The sequence below is a fragment of the Neltuma alba genome, unplaced genomic scaffold (assembly GCF_004799145.2).
Source record: "Neltuma alba isolate B1F8T4 unplaced genomic scaffold, ASM479914v2 tig00011011_pilon, whole genome shotgun sequence".
Classification (NCBI taxonomy): Eukaryota; Viridiplantae; Streptophyta; class Magnoliopsida; order Fabales; family Fabaceae; genus Neltuma; species Neltuma alba.
The window spans coordinates 51,041-70,494 of NW_021635764.1; the positions used below are offsets into that span (position 1 = coordinate 51,041).

The following is a 19,454-nucleotide window of genomic DNA, read 5'->3' on the forward strand; positions in this document are numbered from 1 at the left end:
GGATCAAGAACTGAGGTTTCAACAAGCTGGTATTTTTAGTTGCTGGTTGTCGTAAAGCAAAATGATTGTGACAAATGAAAGTGATCATGGTAATTTTGTTGTGGGTATGATATATGATTGTGATGATCGATGTGAAGGGATGATGAATGGATCGTGTTTTTCTTTTGGGTATGCTAAGCACGTAGAAGAAGGCATGTTGATCAACTTGAAACGAAAACTGGACTTGTCAGTTGTCAGATACGCTTAAACACTTTTAAGCAGATTGGTTTCCAACACGGTTTGTGTAAATGTCTGTTTAATTTATATGTTCATATTTGGGTGATTATCTATGGGAGAATTAAAGTTAAAGATTCAGTTTAATATTGTTAAAAATTGTAATCAGAATGAAGGACCAAAGCGAATAAAACGTGAAATGACTCATACCCGACACCTCCCCTGCCTTGTTGCTGCTTCTCTTCTTGCAGCAAAGATTGAAGATCTGCAGATTAAACTATCACTAGCATCCAATATGCGTAATTGTGAATTAAAGGTCATTTTCATTCCAGTATGAAAAATCAAACCCCAAAATCACCTTATAAGTAAGGACACAACAAAGATACTGCCTCCAGGTTTGTGACAGATTAAGGAATGATCAGTCCCAATTTCACACACAAGCATTTTAAGTCCTAGACCTTCCACATGACCGTGCTTAATATTTTCCATCAAAGACGTATAAAATACAGTGTGAACTGGGTTTTGTGTGCCCCGTCAAGAACTGCAATTTCTGATACCGTGAAATGTTTGAATGAAGCTTGATGGGAATAAATAGAAGGCCCTGTTATAGGAATTACAAAAGGAAGTCCTGGTGAGTGTTAACTTTAACGTTGATTAATCAAAAAGGGATGGGGGGCTCATTTTCGCTCAATCTTGTATTTATGGAACTAAAGTTACAAATTCACAATGCAGATTTGAAATATTCATCGAATCCGTACGAGGCAAGGCATTAATTAGAGATTGAATAATATAAAGGATAAAAGTGCAATTTCATCTCTAATTTTATTTCTTATGTGCACTCAGTTTCCAGATTTTTTCAATAGTACAGTTTTACCTATGATCCCAAATTAGCCAATTAGGTTTTTTATTAAAAACAAGGAAGCTATAAGTAATGCAACTATGAATCTCATAGAGAGTTCGATCCTGGCTCAGGATGAGCGCTGGCGGCATGCTTAACACATGCAAGTCGAACAGGCAGTGGTGTTTCCAGTGGCAAACGGGTGAGTAACGCGTAAGAGCTTGTCCTTGGGAGAGAAACAACAGCTGGAAACGGCTTGGGAGAGAAACAACAGCCAGAAACGGCTGCTAATACCCCATAAGCTGGGGAGCAAAAGGAGGAATCCGGGTATATTGACAGTTTAGAATAAACTGTTATGTAAAAGTTCGTTTGGATTTTCTTTAGCCAAATCTGATCTACATTTAGATATGGTTTTGTAAGAAAAAATCAATGACATAAATTTGTTTGAGTAGTCATCAAAATATTCAAATTTGACTAAAAGCCAAAAGTTAGAAATAAAAAATAATTGCATTTGTAAAAGACGTGAAAAGATTATAAGAATATACTAAAAATAAATTTAATGGTTCAGTCACGCAAACCATATGGGATTGATCTTCCGTACGGATACATGATTTTGCAAATTTTCAAGCACGAGAAGCTGCCGTTTAGGATTTGAACCTTGGTTGAACGCTCCAAACATTTTACAACTAAACAATTACAGACCAACAAAAAGATTCTGAGATACAAATCCTCAGCAGAATCATAGCCCAACCACCAATAACAGGCATATTAAAAGCCCACCACAACTAGAAACCTACAACCACTCTCAATCAATTCCTACAATCTTATCTTCGAAAGCAGTCATCATGAATTAGAGAAAACCCAATTAAGATGACTCAACAGGCAGAATGGCCACTATCTGATGCTGATTCACTCCGAATACCCCATTTTCAAGAGGACTCACGGCATGTTAAGCTGGTAAGGTTCTTTGCTTTGCATTGAATTAAAGCAAATGCTCTACCGAGAATCTATTCATCATTTAGATGGTTGACACCCTGGGAACATCAACAGGGAAGTTGTGAATCTCATTCATCCAAGGGTTCTTCTCCTTCTCAGGCTTGATGGTTCTGAGTGCCTTCCACACTGCGCTGTTACACTTGAATCCAGAACCAAATGCTATCTGCCATGTTCTGTCTCCCTTCCTTATCCTCCCTTTGGCTTCCGTGTAAGCCAATTCGTACCACAATGAACTGCTAGATGTGTTGCCAAACCGATAAAGAGTCATCCTTGATGGTTCCATATGCCAAGGAGACAGCTGCAAGTTCTTCTCCAGTTCATCCAGCACAGCTCTACCCCAGCATGGATGCAGAAGTGATCAAAAGCTAGCTTGAAATCTGGAATGTAAGGTTTGATCTTCATCTTGAAAAGCTTCTTCCCGACTAAAGTAGCAAAGAATAGCAACTGCTCTGACATTGGAAGGACAAGAGGTCCCAGTGTGGTAATGTTGGTTTTTAAAGCATCACCTGCAACAGCCATGAGATCCTTTGACAAAGTGACACCAACCTTGCCTTCAGTGTCTTCTTCTTGGGTAACACAGGAAAAGCACTTGTCATCGGCAGCCTTGTTAGTCCGAACAGTATGGACCAACCGGTATTTGGATCTTCTCCTGTCGGAGGATTTGTTTGAAAGCAGAACTGCAGCTCCTCCCATACGGAACAAACAATTCGAGACAAGCTTTGAGCGGTCATTTCCGAAATACCAGTTTAATGTGATGTTCTCCATGCTAATAACCAATGCATATGAGTTCGGATGGACCTGGAGAAGATCTTTGGCAAGATCAATTGAGATTAGTCCTGCACTACAACCCATCCCACCAAGATTGTAGCTCTTTATATTCCCTCGTAACTTGTAATGATTGACAACCATCGCAGACAGTGATGGAGTTGGGTTAAAAAGGCTGCAATTCACGATTAGAATTCCTATGTCCTTGGGCTTTACAGAGGTCTTGGCAAATAGCTCATCAATAGCACCAAACATCACAGCCTCAGCTTCTTTCCTGGCCTCTGCCATTGAAGGGTTAGGAGGAATGTTGAGGACAGCCTCTGGAAGGTAAGTGTTTTCTCCAAGACCAGACCTCTCTAGGATCTTACGCTGGAATGCAAGATTTTCCTCTGTAAAAGAACCAGTCATCTGGGATTGATCTACAAACATCCTTTTCGTGCATATTCGAGATTCGTCAGGCTTGTAACAGGAGAAATTGACGAGATAAACTGGTCGAGGGCGGGTCATAAAGTAGAGGGTAGACAGAAAAACAAGGAGTGTTGAGCAAATAATAACAGATATTAAATTGTACTGTAGATGCTCCCAAAGATCATAGAGGTCCTGGAGGGAGAAAGTCGAGAGCTGTGCTGCAATTAACACCACGAGAGGCGAAACAAAGAGGTACATCCCATGGGTGATGAGGTAATGATAACCAAGCTTGACATACTTCAATTTAACAGACTTTTTGAAATCGGGAAGGTTCCGCGATGATGGTGGTACCAATGGTGTATCTGGTTTATCCTCCGCCATGTTTCCTGCTCAAAAGTTGAATTCATCAGGTTAGATAACTTCCTGAAATGAAAGTATCATCACAAGGGGGATTAAGACATCCCCAGAGATGAACAGCTCAGAAGAATAAGATAACAACTACCCAAAAAAATCCTTCGACAACGAAAACTCATTCAAGTCCGAAACACTTTCTCTACATTAGATTTATAGAACCAGGTTAGGAAATCGATATGTGGAAAATTCGAAACATGCACGCGGAAAAGAAGCCAAACATAATCGTTTCTACACATAGGACAGCGGCATTCCCAGATCCTCTCAAAACAAACAAGCATGCGACCACATTCATGCAGAATATGAGCAGATTGAATGATGCTGAACAGTACAAAGCGGAATCCGCAGCAAGAATTCAATTCACATTAAAGTCACAAGAAACCAATGGAAGTTAGAAGTATCACTGACATAAGATAAAAATCATCAAGCATCGAAAAGAAGAGCGGAATCGCACCTTGAATGCCAATCCGACCACAGATCGCAGAAATCTCGCAGATAGAGAGCAAAGAGGAATCGAAAGAGACGGTGAAGGGGAAGAAAAAATGAAATGAGGCCAAAAATGGGAGAGCTTAAAAAGGGAATAATCGTTCAGGGCGGCGTAGTCGCGTATTGACCGGACGAGTCACAACGACATTGCCGTTGTAAACGGACGTCGCCAGCCAGCACTAGTCTGGAATTTGGACTTTGCCCTGTTAGATCCTCGCGTAAATGGGAAAGGTTTAAACATAATAATAATAAAAATAAAAATAATAATAATAAAGTCATGAGGTGGCGTTCCTTCCTTCCCTCCACTTTCGTTCCAATTCGCATTCTAGAAGGTCCTGAAGCTTACTTGTTTGGTCATATTTGGCTGGAAAATCGTTGGTTTTTATTTTAAATTGTGAGCATTCTTTTCTTTCCTCTTTTTCACAGGAATTTTGAGCTTTCTTTTTTTATTTTTCAAAGCGAAATTTTCCCCCCAACTTCTTATGAAAATATTATATATGTGTATAAGATATAGGAAGAATTATAATAATGTCTCAAGAAAAAAAATTATTAAAAAGTCCGAATAACAGCCTAAACAGTATGTAATAATAAGTTTTATAATAAAAAATTACAATTTTGAGACTTATTTTATAATTATTTTTTTCTTGGTACTCATTGTAATTCTCCCTAAAATATATAAAATAATAATACTCTCTTTGTATAAATAATTATCAAGTCCTACTTATCAGTAATTTTTTTCATGAAAATTTTTTCCCAGTATTCCCTTTTATTTATCAAATGAAAAAAAAGTTATTTTAAAAATATGAAATTATTAGACGACTTAAAGTTATTGATTCTTCTAAAAGCTGCGGCATAATGTTCTTAACCTTATATAAAAATACAAATAATAATTTTAAAAATGTTATTGTTAATTTGTTAAAGTACAAATGCTAATTTTGGAGTTTCAAAAAAGATTTTATTTTTAATGTGTTTCAAAATATTTTTTAAATTTTATGAATGTTTGAGGGAAAAAAAAAAAGTTTTTTGGCCAGAGAAAAAGTTTATTGATTAATGAATCAAGTCATCAACTAGCGATAAAATTAATTCTGAAGAAAGGGGATCCAACTTTCCTAGAAGAATCTCCTATATAACCATCGAATTGAAATCGAATTTTGAAATGGTCAAACGCTGACACTTTGAAAGACATTGAATATAACCACGTAACTTCACAAGAAATTGAGTTGAAAGTATTAAGCAAAGGAAACAAATAAAGAAACGATAACAGTTGACAGTTAACAATTAATAATTAATGAGACTAAAAAGTAAAAAAGGTTCATAAATAAAAGTTTTTTCATCATGGAGGCGTGAAGAAGTGAAGAACAATCTCTTCAACTATCAAAGTGCAATAAAAAAATCATTCAAACATAATACTACCTCCGGTTCTTAATATAAGACTCCGTTTGACTTTTTATTTGGTCCTAATTATAAGACCCCAATCCATTTTGTCTCTCATATTTATGTATTTTTTTCCAAAATAGTCCTTCTAATAATGATAGTTTTAGCCAATACACTTAATTAGCAAGGATATTTTAGGAATGATAACACTTATTTATTACAAATAACTAATTTAACTTACTTCCTTAATCTCCTCAAATTAGTCAACTGGGTCTTATAATTAGGACCGGAGGTAGTATTACTTTCGATTCTTAATATAAGATCTTATTTGATTTTTATTTTAGTCCTAAATATAAAATCTCAATCTACTTTGTCTCTCATATTTATATATTTTTTTCCAAGATAATCCTTCTAACAATAGTAATTCTAACTAATACGCTTGATTAGTAAAGATATTTTAGGAAAGACAACACCTATTTATTACAAAAACTAACTTAACTTCTTTTCTTAATTTCTTTAAATTAGTCAACTGGTTCTTACAATTAGGACCGGAGGCAGTATAAACCAAGAAAGCTTGTTATAAAAAATTTCTCATTACAAAATTTATTACTCTTTTGATCTTTAATATAAGATATATTTAACTAATTTGATTAGATTAAAAAAGTTAGATAAGTTAGTTAATTATAAGAAATATAACATGTTTTTCCTAAAACACCATAATCATCTTTCTTAATATCCTCATTTCCTCACTTACTTAATTATGATTGAGGTCTGAGGGAGTATTCATAGAAGTAATTTAAAAAAAATTGATAAATATAATAAATAGGTCTTATATTTAATACCAAAATTAACTTAACAATTAGGTCATATATTAAAGACCGAAAGAATATCTAAAAGTACTTAAAATTTATTTAAGTACAAGGTGCAACTTATTTTTAGTAAGACTGTGTGTAATCTATTTTTAATTATATGTAAACCGAAGAAAAGTTGTAATCATGTTTGAAGATAGGTTGCGTCTACTTAAAGGCACGAGTCCTCAGATATCTTGGTCCTTCCAAATTAAATCCTCATGAATTTATCATGAAATAAATATTTTTCAGCCATGTTTAAAAAAAAAAAATCATTTTCATGGAGATGTAATCACAATCGCTGATTGACCCTAATTTTGTACAGATGTTGGATGGAGTAACCGAGTGGACAATGATAATTGAACGACCTGTGGTGAAATGAAAGCCACAGAGTCGCATATCTGATCACAAAATGTGGTGGTATAACGATTATGTTTTCAACATGATATGCGCTTTACAACAATCTCTGATTTTTAATATAAGAGTTAGTTAACTAATTTGAGTAGATTAAATAAACTAATTAAGTTAGTTATTTGTAATAAAATATGTACTCCTCCGGTCCTTAATATAAGACCCATTTAACTAATTTGATTAGATTAAGGAAGTTGGGTAAGTTAGTTAATTATAAGAAAAATGACACATTTTTCCTAAAACACCACAATCATCTTTCTTAATACCCTCTCTCCCTCTTCTACTTGATTATAGTTGAGGGAGTATCCATGGGGGTAATTTAGAGAAAGTTAATAAATATGAGAAATGGGTCTTATATTTAGGACCAAAACCAACTCAAGAATTGGGTCCTATATTAAGGACCGGAGGAGTATTATTTTTTCTAAAATATCCTTACTAATCAAGTGTATTGGTTAGAACTATCATTACTACAAAGACTATACTAAAAATAATAGATAAATATGAGAGACAAAATATATTGAGGTCTTATATTTAGAACCAAAATAAAAATCAAATAACTTAACAAAAATAATTTAGATTAAAAATAATAATTTTTCTTTTTTTAAATTAAATCCTTATTGTTTGTTTAATTTTGATGGGAGTCCTTCCGCTATAAAAGCTTAGGGGTGCACGTGGTCTTCTCTCACTCCCTCAATCTCCTTTAAACCAACACTGTTATTATGCGTGTCTCTTCCATCACCAATGTCGTTATCATTGGTGCTGCTGAGAAGGAGTGGGGACATAATAAATGAGCATTTAGCGGCAACAGAAGGAATGGCAAACTTGAACAAGCAATAAGAACAAATAAAAAGAAAGAAGAGTTATTACCAAAAAAAGAAAAAAGAAAAAGAAAGAGGAGTTACCTCTAATTAAATCTAAAAATGTTCAAATCTAACTCAGGAGTTTAGATACCTTCAAAAACATTTTTTAAAAGTATTTTTATACAAATCGAGATAAAATTTCTCACATATACTTATTTTGTATAGTGTAAAATTACTTTTAAAATCATGATGTTGTTTTCATCCAAACACTTTCTCAATATTAATAAAAAAACTGTATAAAAAAGTTATTTTCTTTATATTTTAAAATTTTCATATTATATCTATATTTATATTATTTTTCATTTTTAATAAAAAGAGCTCAAGTGCGTGAAAAAAGCAAAGAGAGTCTAGCAAAAAGAAATATTTAATAAAAAAAGTATTGTGCATTCAACTTATAAATAAATATATCAAACCATTTTACAAACTACGCTTTTTAACGTTGGTACCCGTTGTGAGGGAGGCTACTGAGGTTGAGGATTGTCGTAGTGGTATACGGTAATATATGTTGAATTTCCTAAGTTTGATTATAATAATAAAAATTGTGAGAAGTGTTTTGTCGGCTGCTTAAGATAATTATAATGGCCTTTGCCCAAAAAAAAAAAGATAATTAAAATGGAAAATATTTGGAAGCAAAGGCTCAAAGGATCCTTAACCTGGGAAGTTTTTATTGACAATTTAGTCGTAATTATCGTTGAAACTTTTGAATCTGAATCTCAAAGGCTTTCAAAGTCAAAATTGATTTCTAGATTTAAATTCTTGTTAGGAATTTTTTAAGTTTTTTTAAAGGTTTAGATGGCATATACCTTAAACTTCATTTGACGAGGGCCCAAGATTGTGCGACTATACAAATAAATCTGAGTGGAAATGTTGTTTGTCAAATTCTTATTTGAATAACACAAATCTTTATCTAATTTGAATGCATCAAGGTTTCAAATGTAACCATTTTCCAAGGTCAAAAAAAAAAAAATGTAACCATTTGCATCTTGGATGTTAAATTCTCAGAAGCATGATTGCCCGACTAGTGCATAGTATCAAATATGATAGATAAATGCTTTAGTGCCTCGGTGATAATACCAGCTAGAGTTAATCTAATTAGTAAAAAGTCAACTTATAACTTACAAAGCTGTGAGCTCGAATCACGGTACTGATATGAGAATTTTGTCAGTGAAAAATTTGTAAGTACCTTTGTAAGAGTTCTTTGAACTTAAAAATATGTTTTGGCCTTGATGAACGGCAAAATCCAACGTACCTAAATCTTTTTGTAAAAAAAATAGTATGCCTAGTATACCATTCTGTTGTAGATAGATAAATCTTATTCTAGATTATCTTTTGATCTTGAAATTATATAATAATGAAACAAAAACCCTAATTACCATTTTTATATCTGGTTTACTTTGTAAATTTCACTAAGCACGCCTTATATATTGTTTTTGTGCAACCTTCCAGCAACTAAGAGATCCATTCAAAGAACATGGTAGGACTCATACTACTTGTTGGGTTTGGGAAACCATTCCAAATTTGTAATTTGGGCTCTGATTGTGAATTTAATGCAAATCTCTAAATCGACGATGTTTTAATACCACTTATCAAAATATTAAAACTTAGTTTTACCGTTCTGTCTTCATTGTTTCTTTTTACTTTTGCTTTACGTTAGTTTTCATTCCATTTTCTTATTTTATCATGAAATAAAGAAAAAACACCCAAAACATTTGAGCTTCGTCCTCTGATTTGTAAATTTTTTAAAATAACTAATCAAGATATTTTAAAGATAACATTAGTAATTACTAGTTAATTAAGCATGCGCCCCTCATTTAAGTCTAGAAGCCATGTAAACCCTTTATCACACACTTATTTTTTTCCTTCTTTTGTAAATCCTAATCCTAATGGTCATCTAATAGTTAATTCCAAAACACCAACTTTTGCAAATGACCATTAATGTCTCCCACTCATATTAGTTTTCTCTCTTGGTTTAGTCATTAACTAACTTTTACCTAAACTTCAGTTTGCAGAATACAATTAGAATAGAAGTCACCTTTGTAAATATTAATCCAAACTAAGTTCATGAAACTCAACTATGATATTAAAGCTGAATACATTGACATGAACAGGATTTTCTCACCTTGTCAGCTACATCCTTTTTCAACTGACTAATGATAATACAGAGGAAAGTAAATAAATCCGTCAGCTACCTAACAAATAATTTTGAGCCTACAGGAAAAAATATATATAAAATGGCGCCACCTCCATCATCATTGTATATTAATTCTCGTGGAAGCCCCGGGAAATAATTATCCACTATAAATATAATTCATACCTAAGGGTACACAATCTAATCAAAGGATCAAGTAACTTGCCTTCGATGAGAGAAGCATGATAAAAGCGAACTTTCATGCATAGATTCGCTTCCTTTTCAGCAGCGCAGGAAACATGGAGACAAAACCAATAAGGAAGAGCACTGACAATGTCTTAAAGTCATATAGATCCTTCACTGATTTTAGATCCCCAAGAGCAAGGCCGGCCTAAATCAAGCAACAAGAAAGACGCTATGAGCCGAGGGAAAGAAATGCAGAAGAATAACTTGTAGATGCAGAAAAAGGTTATTATAGAATAATGGAGACAATCTATTTAGCCTCTTTATGTGAAAAATTTGAAGACTTCTTTTTTATTTTATGGTGAAATAAGTGAGACAAATTGGTTGACAAGGACCAAACAATAAAGAAGACAATTATAATAGCTGTGTTAGCAGCTTCTTGAACCAGGCAAGTTCGTCATATCCCTTCTAGAACTTGTTTAATGTAAAGGAAGAGCCTTTTTCCATCCCAACTAAGTAGTTTCTATATATCCATGCTTAATAAATGAAGACCCCTCTTTTAAATGTAAACACAGTAAAAATCCTATGGCAGGATTTCTTAAATCTATCTGACACAGCAAAATCCTATGGCAGGGTTTCTTAAATCTATCTGACCATAAGAGGTCAACACTCAAAACACAACCTTAGCTCTTGGAAGCAGTACATCAGAATCATCCAACGAGAACAACAGATGAAACTGTAGAATTAAGCTTGCTCCTTACATTATCCTTAAAGGGGAACTTGTCCGTTTCATAAATTGCAATTGATAAGAAATAGAACTTCAATCTGATACAAGAGTGAAGGCCAAAGGAAAAGCTTATGTTCTGGACAATAAGAAACTGGGAGCACATGAAATGACAGAAAGATGTTCTAATTAGTCTCCCTTAGAAGAACTCTTAATAGAGTCTCACCATCAAAACCGCCTAAAAATTAAAGTTGAAATTATTTTAGAAGGACTTTTTTAAATCCCTCTGCCGCACCACAACAAAATAAATAAATAAATAAATAAAAACACTTCCCCACTTCGGGCAACAACAGGATATTGGCCATATTGGCCAAAAAAGGTTAACTTCAAAATAGCAGGATACCATCAAGCAAAGCTATTTAATCTCACGAGAAGTTCCTGAATCCTGATGCAGAAGTCAAAAGAGCAACCACAAAGAAAATAAATATAATCAAAGCATAAACTACTTTATGGGATTAAGGCATAAAATATAACAATCTGAGAAAGATAACATGGAGTTCGGGGAAAAAACGATAAATAATGTGGAGAACTGACTGCGCTGTATGATAAATGTAAGATGGGTAGAAGAGCCTTACTCTGACAGTAATATAAGCGGCCGGAATAAGACCAATCAGTGTCGCCGAAAAGAAGACTTGAAATGGTATATCAACAATTGGAGATGCCAAATTGATGAAAAGGTTTGGCAGAGTTGGGGTTATCCTCAGAAAAAGCATGTAATTCAGGAGCTTTTCCCTACGCTTTGATATCTGATTGAAGAAAAGAAAATCAGGTTAACATTGCAGTCACCATGATTGTCCAATGGTTTGTCTGGTCAAACAAAATTAAAGAATAAGATAAGCAAAGCACACCTCAGCTTGGAAAAATCTTAATTTCTCCGGCCACAACCAAGAAACTAAAGGCCTCCCAATTAACTTCGACAAAAAGAAGCAGGATGATGCTCCAGCAGTGGCATTAAAAACAACTAATAAGAGCCCTTGAAAAACTCCAAAGAGGGCTCCAGCTAACAAGGACATGAAAATTGTTCCAGGAATCATAAATGTCTGCATGAAAATGTAGGTGGAACAGTAACCAAGAATGAATTGAGCACGGTGATTTTCTGCATATGCTGCAAAATTATCTCTGTAGAAAAATATTGTTAAGAATAAAGAATGTAATATGGGGTAATGAACATACATTAATGAAGTCGAGGTTAAACTTAAACCATCAAGCAACTATAAATTCCCACTCAAATTTTGACAAATTCTTATGGTCCAGTGACCTCGTTTATTTCAAACACAAAAGCAGTTTTAAAGAAAACGAAAAAGAGATAATAATTTAATCATTTATCAAAATGTTCCTTCACCATATGTCATCGGAAGCCCAGCAAAAGCTTTGCCACTAGTCCACTCTGTGCCTAATTGGTTTCTCAAGTGAAGACGTAGACTTGTGCGTTAGTTAAATAAAACAATAAAATTTTGTCCCTCAAATTCACCCAAGGCTGTTACACGGATCTGTAAACCAAAAAGAATATCAACGTAATATTTACTATCTTCCCTTCCTGACTTCCTCTGTTTATAAAAGTTTTACAACCCCAGAAGAATGCTTATCTTGTAAGCCTCCGTAAAATTAATAATAGTGACATTAAGTGACCAATCAAGTATTCTATTACAGCCGAACTCGGAAGAATGCACAGAAAGTTTCAGGAAATGACATTAATTTCACTTTTCATGTCCATAATTGGATTCATCTATAAAAGCCAGAAAGGGACCAATAACACAAACCTCGGTAACGCTAAAAAATAACCGATAACTATAGAATCGTTCCATGAAACGTACTTGAGGTCGCGAATATCTGAAATTGTGCGCGGCAGCTTAATCTTCCCGTACTCCGCAGCTGGCATTGTCAAGTAAATGCAAAACAAACCGGTGGAGAAAATGAAGAACACGCCGAGAGCAGCAGCGAGTTCCCAACTATTCAATGGAGACCTCTCCAACTTAGGCTTCTTGCCGGACGGCGAATCGTCGTCCCCGGCGGTCTCTTCATCCCGCAACAACCTACCAGTATCGCCTATCAGACTCCTCTGCGCCGCCATGAGTAGCACGGATTAGTGGTATGAACTACAAATCCAGAAATGTCCAGCAATCATAGCAGGAAAGTGCTATCGTATTTTGAAGTGTAAAACAGAGACAGAACTGCGATGCTTCAACGAAGGAGTGGTTGGAGAATCACACCAAATAGTCAAATGATGCTGATCAGATAAAATTGCGTGGATCAGTGGGTATGAAACGAATGAAATGTACTTGAAAAAAATTGACGATTTGAAGGTGAGGGACCTCAGAACTTTAGCTTTGAAGGGCGATGAGAGATAGAGGGTCCTCAAGTAGCAGTAACACGTTTCGCTTGAGGAGGAGGAAGGAACGACTGACAAGCACGGAAGACAGTGAAAGAGGAAAGTGAGTAGGAAGGCATTTGAGGGGTAAGTAAGCTTCACCTTCTCTTTTTTTTTTGGGGGGGGGGGGAGTGATTTTTTTTTTTTCAATTTTAGTTTTACAAATTTATGTTGGTTTTTCTTTAAAAAATATTTTGGTTTAAAAAAAATTACAAATAAAGACTCCTTAATATATAAAATTATTATTTGAGACTTTTAATTTGAAAAATTACAAATAAGGATCCGGTCTCACTTTTGTAAATATGAAATATTAGTGAAATGTCTAAAATATCTCTCAGTCAAATAACAAGTTAACTATGGGAAATGATAAATTCACTTTAGCAAATGACAACTTCACTAGACAAAATCACAATTTGGTTGAGGGTATACCAAATGACTAGTTGACTATGGGAAATGATAAGTTCACTTTAGCGAATGATAATTTTAGTAGATCAAATCACAATTTGACTAAGAGGCATTTCAGACATTTCATTCAAATTTCATATTTGTAAAAGTGGAACTCGATCCTTATTCGCTATTTTTCAAATTTAGAGTCTCAAATCACAATTTTACGTATTAAGGAGTTTTTATTTACAATTTTTCCTTTACCATTTTATTTAGATTAGATTAGATACGCGCTCTGGATAACTTTTATTATGATATTTTATATATTTTTAGAATATTTCTATACAGATTACTGTATGCTTTAAATAAAAATTGTACTACCATATTTAACTTAATACAAGAGTTTATTTGATTTTTATTTTGGTTCTAAATATAAAACCCTAATTTACTTTGTCTCTTATATTTATAAAAAAAATTTCTAAGTTAGTCCTTCTAATAATGATAATTCTAGCCAATACACTTTATTAGAAATAATATTTTAAGAAAGACAACACCTATTTATTACAAATAACTAATTTAACTAATTTTCTTAATCTATTCAATTTAGTCAACTAGTTCTTATATTACCTCCTATCCTAAATATAAGAGCTCTCATTATTAGAAGGACTACTATCATTAGAAGGACTACATTGGGAAAAAAATGTATAAATATGAGAAACAAAGTGGATTGGGGTCTTATGTTTAGAACCAAAATAAAAGTCAAACAAGATCTTATACCACCTCATGTCCTTAATATAAAAGCTTGTTTGACTTTTATTTTGTTCTTAAATATAAGACTCTAATCCATTTTGTCTCTCATATTTATGAATTCTTTTTCTAAGTTAGTCCTTCTAATAATAGTAGTTCTAGCCAATACACTTCATTGAAGAATATTTTAAGAAAGATAACACTTATTTATTACAAATAACTAACTTAACTAGTTTTTTTAATTTATCCAAATTAGTTAACTAGTTCTTATATTACCTCCGGATAAGACTTATCATTATTAGAAGGACTACATTAAAAAACTGTATAAATATGAGAGAGAAAATAGATTGGGGTCTTATATTTAGAACTGAAATTAAAGTTAAATAGGATCTTATACTACCTCTTGCCTTTAAATAGAAGATTTTGTTTGACTTTTATTTCGGTCCTAATTGTAAAACCCTAATCTGTTTTGTATCTCATATTTATGTATTTTTTTCTTAAGGTAATTCTTCTAATAATGGTAGTTTTAGCCAATACACTTGATTAGTAAGAATATTTTAAGAAAAACAACACCTATTTATTATAAATAACTAACTTAATTTTTTTCTTAATTTGTTAAATTCAGTCCATTAGTTTTTATATTTAGGATAAGTTTTTATATTTAGGATATGTAGTGTCGGGGACAGGAGGTAGTATATTCACATAATTAAACGATTTTCTTTTTTTGTTCCATCATTTTTTCCGCCAACAAGAGATTGGGGTGTTTACAGGTAGTAAGTGGTAACAACCCGTATGGCGGGGTCACTTCACATTGGAGGTGTGGAAATAATCTTGGGCCAACTCGACCCAACAATGCCCCCCGAAATTGGGCTTTCAACACTTTCATTTTAGCCCATCATTTTATTTTGGGGGTCAACAGTTGGCCCAACAACACGTGCAATTGGGCTGTCAACACTCTCTAATCCCTCATGTGTTTTTTTGGGCGACAATCCCTCATTTTATGTTGGGCCACATAATCAGAAGATGCAAAAGGATTTTTAAAAACAAGAAGGAAGGGAGTTACTAGGTGGCCCAATTATAAACTTCCGGTTTCATCGGAAGTCGGCAACTCGTTCCTTTACTCGTCAGACACGTCGAAATCCATTCGCCGGCGGCAGCGCAGTGCAGGGACGCATCGACTCTTAAGGAGTTCAGGTACCGTCTTCTGGGTCTTCTCCTACTTTACAAATTGGTATTTTATTGGTTCTGCTTTACAAATTGGTAGTTTATTTGTTATGCCGGCTTTCGTGGGAGAAAATTCCGTGGCTAATATTTAATAAGAATTGAAGCATGACTGAGTTCAAGATGTTGCGTTGATCTAATTATGTGGGCTTGACACTGGAAGTATAAACGTTTATTGAATTTTTATATATGTCATTTGCTGCAATATGCTATTGATGATAATGTATTTGAAGTGAAGGGAGCCATTCACAGGCTAGTTATATATTAGAGGCATAAGTAGCCTGCATATCAGATAGAATAATGTTCATAGATACAGCCAATAAGAGGAACATCAAAATTGATAATACTGTGTTTGAATAGAGCATTATTCATCATTGGATTGCTACTGTGAATTTCTTAAGTTGAAAAATTAAAATCAATTTGGTTTCTTTTTATTATGCATGATAAATAGGAAGCAAAGGGTCAAATACATTAGGGAAGGAACCTATGAATCACAAGTTTCATGAAAAATCCATCCATCTTTGGTTCCCTGTGCCTTGAAAAATCCATCCAGGTCGCTCTTCCCCCATCATATGAGACCTAGCACCTTCTTCCCTCGTTTGAAAAGAAGTTCATATCGCCTGAGAAAAAAACCTTGTGAGATCCGTTCATCCACAATCTCTACCGTTCATCTTTCTCCTTATTGTTGTGAATTTTCAATGTCATCATCTTTTAAATATCCAAATTTTAATTATCATGGTATGAAGCCAAATATGAATACATTTATGTAAGTTATTTTGATGTTTCTCCCCTTCTTTATGCCTTTTGAGTTATTTGGGAAGGTTGATTTATCTATACTGTCAGTTTTTGAACCTGGAAGCCAGAACTTTGTCAGTACCATGAATATCATGTGAGCAGCATTTTCCACTTTTATGTATTTTTGTGCATCTTGTCTCTGGATCCTTCAATTGTTTCTGCAAAATGAACTGAATTTTGGAGCTAACTTAGTTTCTGTTACTCACATGTATAAGTATATTAAATTTTCTCCATGAATACATAATTTTTACAACTGAGTATCATTTGATTGTTTCTTTTTAAAATTAAAATTTGATGAAGAACTTGAAAATATGGAGCTGAACTTCGACTGGATAAACTTTTTGTCCGTGGATAATGTTTGTTCAGCCTACCAAATGAAAAAGCAATCTCTTGTGACTTTCAAGAAATGCACTTTAACTTTTTTATTTTTTGCAAATTTTGATTGTCATACTGTAATATTGTAATGGCCGAATTGGTCGTAATGATTCATATGTTTAGGACCACTCTTGATGCAATTTAGTTACATGCTCAAGGTATAGCTTTTCTTAAGTTTTGGGAATCTTCATCTTCATCTTCATCTTCATCTTCAATACATATAAAAGCTGGAAAAGTGAACAGTGTGGCGTCCTTCTGCATGCTCCATGCAGTGTGTGAGGCCTGATATCAAGTTACATGTAGTGATAGATATCAAATTTTGTTGTTTTTGAATCTTAAAGAATTGAGTTTTTATCCTTCAATCTAGAAATACTGGTGAAGTTTTATTCGCATTTTATAATCTTCTCCTTCACAGGCAGACACTTGCAGTCTACGGAAGTACAAGAGCTAATGGAAGAATATAGCAAAAGCAGCGTGAAGAAGGCAAAACTGCAATCAATGCTCACTACCCTGCTAGAAGATCCCATACTTGCTGATGTCCCAAAGAAGCCAACGTTGGCTGAAGTGGACACTCTCATCAACCTTGAGTTGGGTAGTGCCATGCGCATTGCTGTTCTCAAACTAGATGGAACATCATTTGGTAATACTTTTCTTTCCTCCCACACCTTGTCTTTTCTGGGAGTCTACAGACTCTGCTTTTTCACTTTGTTTCCCTGCAAAATGAATGGGGAATGGGAAAGAGTTAATGCTCCATTGAGCTGAATCTTTTGAATTTGGTGGTGAAGATGTGGCAGTGATGGACTCAGCTACAGTCAAGGATTTGAAACTTGCGATTAAGAAGAAAGTAAATGACATGGAACAATCCAAGATGGGTCACCGCCATATATCTTGGTGAGATAGAGGTTCTTTTCCTATACTTCTAGAGGCAATGTTGGAAATTTGTTTGAACATTAAATTTTTGGATAACTCCATATTCCAAAATGTGTATTCTTCTGGTTACTTAAGAAAAGAAAATGAGAGTAAAATGTTGACATTGTTTTTCATTTCTTGTTCCCTGTAAAAATGATCAAATCGCAGGAAGCACGTCTGGGCAAATTATTGTCTGTCATATCATAATGAAAAGCTCCTTGATGATCGGTCTTTGCTTCAGAATTTTGGTATTCGAAATAATTCTCAGGTTTGCCTCATAAACTTTAAGAACTTTTACTTACAACTTCACTTCCTTGTGGCATTCTCTTCTTTAGTACATTCAAACTTCTGATTTCATTAAAGTCATGAAAGAATAAATATGCTCATGCTCATGTTCTTGAGCACAAAAAGAATTATGAAAATTTCATATATAATTTGTGTCTTGAAAAACTGTTTTTGATTTATTTACATGTCACATTCTGTTAGCAAATAGGGGGCGTGCTGTTTTAAATAGTTGTGTTTACTGAAGTGCATACTGATTCAGCCCAACAACCACCATCATTTTATGGGGTTGCTGTAATCAGTATTCGGCTGGTATGCTGGTTTCATTTCTTCACTTTTTCTTCCTTTTATAACGTTGGTTTTGTTAAATGTTTTTTTTTATAGATATTCTGTTTGCAACTTTTGGTTGTAAATTTGAATATTTTTAATTCATTTAAGCTACTTATCTTTTGTTTGTTCGTATTGAATAATGTTATATGTCTTGAAGAAATAGAGTGGAGCAGTCTTGTAACAAGTTAGTGGTATCTTGTGCTCATACAGGTACATTTTGTACCCTATGTCATGACAAAAGAATCTCAGAGACACTCGAAGAGGCGAAAACATCGTTTCTTTCATGGCCTTAATAAGCTTTCATGATCAAGCAATTGTATGTTCTGGAATCTCTGTAGTGATTTTGTTGGTTATGGGACTTGAGAGTTTCATATCAGGATTCCTTATGCGAAATTTAGGAATGTGGGATTTGTACACCCTTTGGTTCTTGAATCTCATGAACTAGCTTTTGGGGTTTGTTTCCCTAGTGTTGATATTTGGCTCTATCTTACTAACACTAGCAAGATGAAGATTATTTGGCGTCACAGCTTCGATATGTTCACTGTGCTTTCAACTTGCAACCTCATGGCCTTGCGAGACTTGTAGCTGTGATACTCGGTGTTTCACAAAGTCGCGTTCATAAAGGTAAATGGAAATTTTATCCCCCGGCTTGAACTATGCTGATGCCGGTGCTGTGTTTAGATGACATGTCCGGAGATCTTCTTTGAAGCCTGAGCAACCATTGGCTACGAGCAAGTGTTTGCTTTCATGAGTTTGACCTGATAAGACAAAAAGCTCAACCGTGAAGTCCAACTTTCAACGTTGATGATTCTTTAGGCCTAAAGTCTAAAAATGTAATTTTCCCTGTCAGGTTCCACTATCTTTACCAGATTTAGTCGTCCAACACTGTTTGGGATATGGTGTGGTTCTTTTGCTTTCGACGTTTAACTGTTACTTTGACATGAATTCCATGCCTTTTCGAATATTTAGCTCTCAAAATGTTAAAATTCTAATTAAATTTCTGTGTCCATTGGGGAGTCCCCTTGTTTATATGGACGCAGTTAGGAGAAGCGTTTGATTTGCAGGATGAATTTCATTGGTTTATAGTTTATGCGGGCGCCATATTGTGTGTTCAATGCCTCTGGATTGCTGTTCTTTATATTATTCCTGACACGTGAATTAATGATTGGACTTTGCCAGCTTCATGCTGGGATTTCAAAGCATAATCATGCTTCCAGTTCTTAATATAAAAGCTAGTTGACTAATTTGAATAGATTAGAGAAGTTTGTTAAGTTAGTTATTTGTAATAAATAGGTACTCTTCCGATTCTTAATATAGAATCTAATTCTAGAGTTGGTT

General features: G+C 34.2%; 3 protein-coding genes across 6 annotated transcripts; 1 reads left to right on the forward strand and 2 right to left on the reverse strand.

Annotated features, from left to right (window-relative positions):
* Positions 1-1,584: 1,584 nt before the first annotated feature.
* LOC114760675 (3-ketoacyl-CoA synthase 11-like) lies at positions 1,585-4,336 on the reverse strand. The gene is given in 3 exon segments (XM_028949960.1): positions 1,585-2,386; positions 2,389-3,606; positions 4,086-4,336. Coding segments are annotated over 2 exon segments (1,530 nt in total). The 5' UTR covers positions 3,602-3,606; positions 4,086-4,336; the 3' UTR covers positions 1,585-2,069.
* Positions 4,337-9,687: 5,351 nt separating this feature from the next.
* Positions 9,688-13,099, reverse strand: LOC114760666 (uncharacterized membrane protein At4g09580). Of its 2 annotated transcripts, XM_028949949.1 has the most exons (5): positions 13,018-13,096; positions 12,520-12,932; positions 11,554-11,824; positions 11,281-11,451; positions 9,688-10,129 (listed from the first exon to the last, which is right to left on the reverse strand). In XM_028949949.1, the coding sequence occupies exons 2-5, from the start codon at positions 12,774-12,776 to the stop codon at positions 9,998-10,000; spliced, it is 831 nt and encodes a 276-aa protein (XP_028805782.1). In that variant the 5' UTR covers positions 12,777-12,932; positions 13,018-13,096; the 3' UTR covers positions 9,688-9,997. The 2 variants fall into 2 exon arrangements, with proteins under 2 accessions (XP_028805782.1, XP_028805780.1); XM_028949947.1 differs by having other exon boundaries at positions 12,520-13,099.
* A 2,226-nt stretch (positions 13,100-15,325) lies between these two features.
* On the forward strand, positions 15,326-19,179 carry LOC114760682 (U11/U12 small nuclear ribonucleoprotein 25 kDa protein). Of its 3 annotated transcripts, XM_028949968.1 has the most exons (6): positions 15,326-15,398; positions 17,011-17,235; positions 17,381-17,486; positions 17,673-17,772; positions 18,327-18,436; positions 18,483-19,179. In XM_028949968.1, exons 2-5 carry the CDS (start codon positions 17,046-17,048, stop codon positions 18,420-18,422), a joined length of 492 nt encoding a protein of 163 aa, XP_028805801.1. In that variant the 5' UTR covers positions 15,326-15,398; positions 17,011-17,045; the 3' UTR covers positions 18,423-18,436; positions 18,483-19,179. The 3 variants fall into 3 exon arrangements, with proteins under 3 accessions (XP_028805801.1, XP_028805799.1, XP_028805800.1); XM_028949966.1 differs by having other exon boundaries at positions 18,327-19,179; XM_028949967.1 differs by having other exon boundaries at positions 17,015-17,235; positions 18,327-19,179.
* Positions 19,180-19,454: the final 275 nt, after the last annotated feature.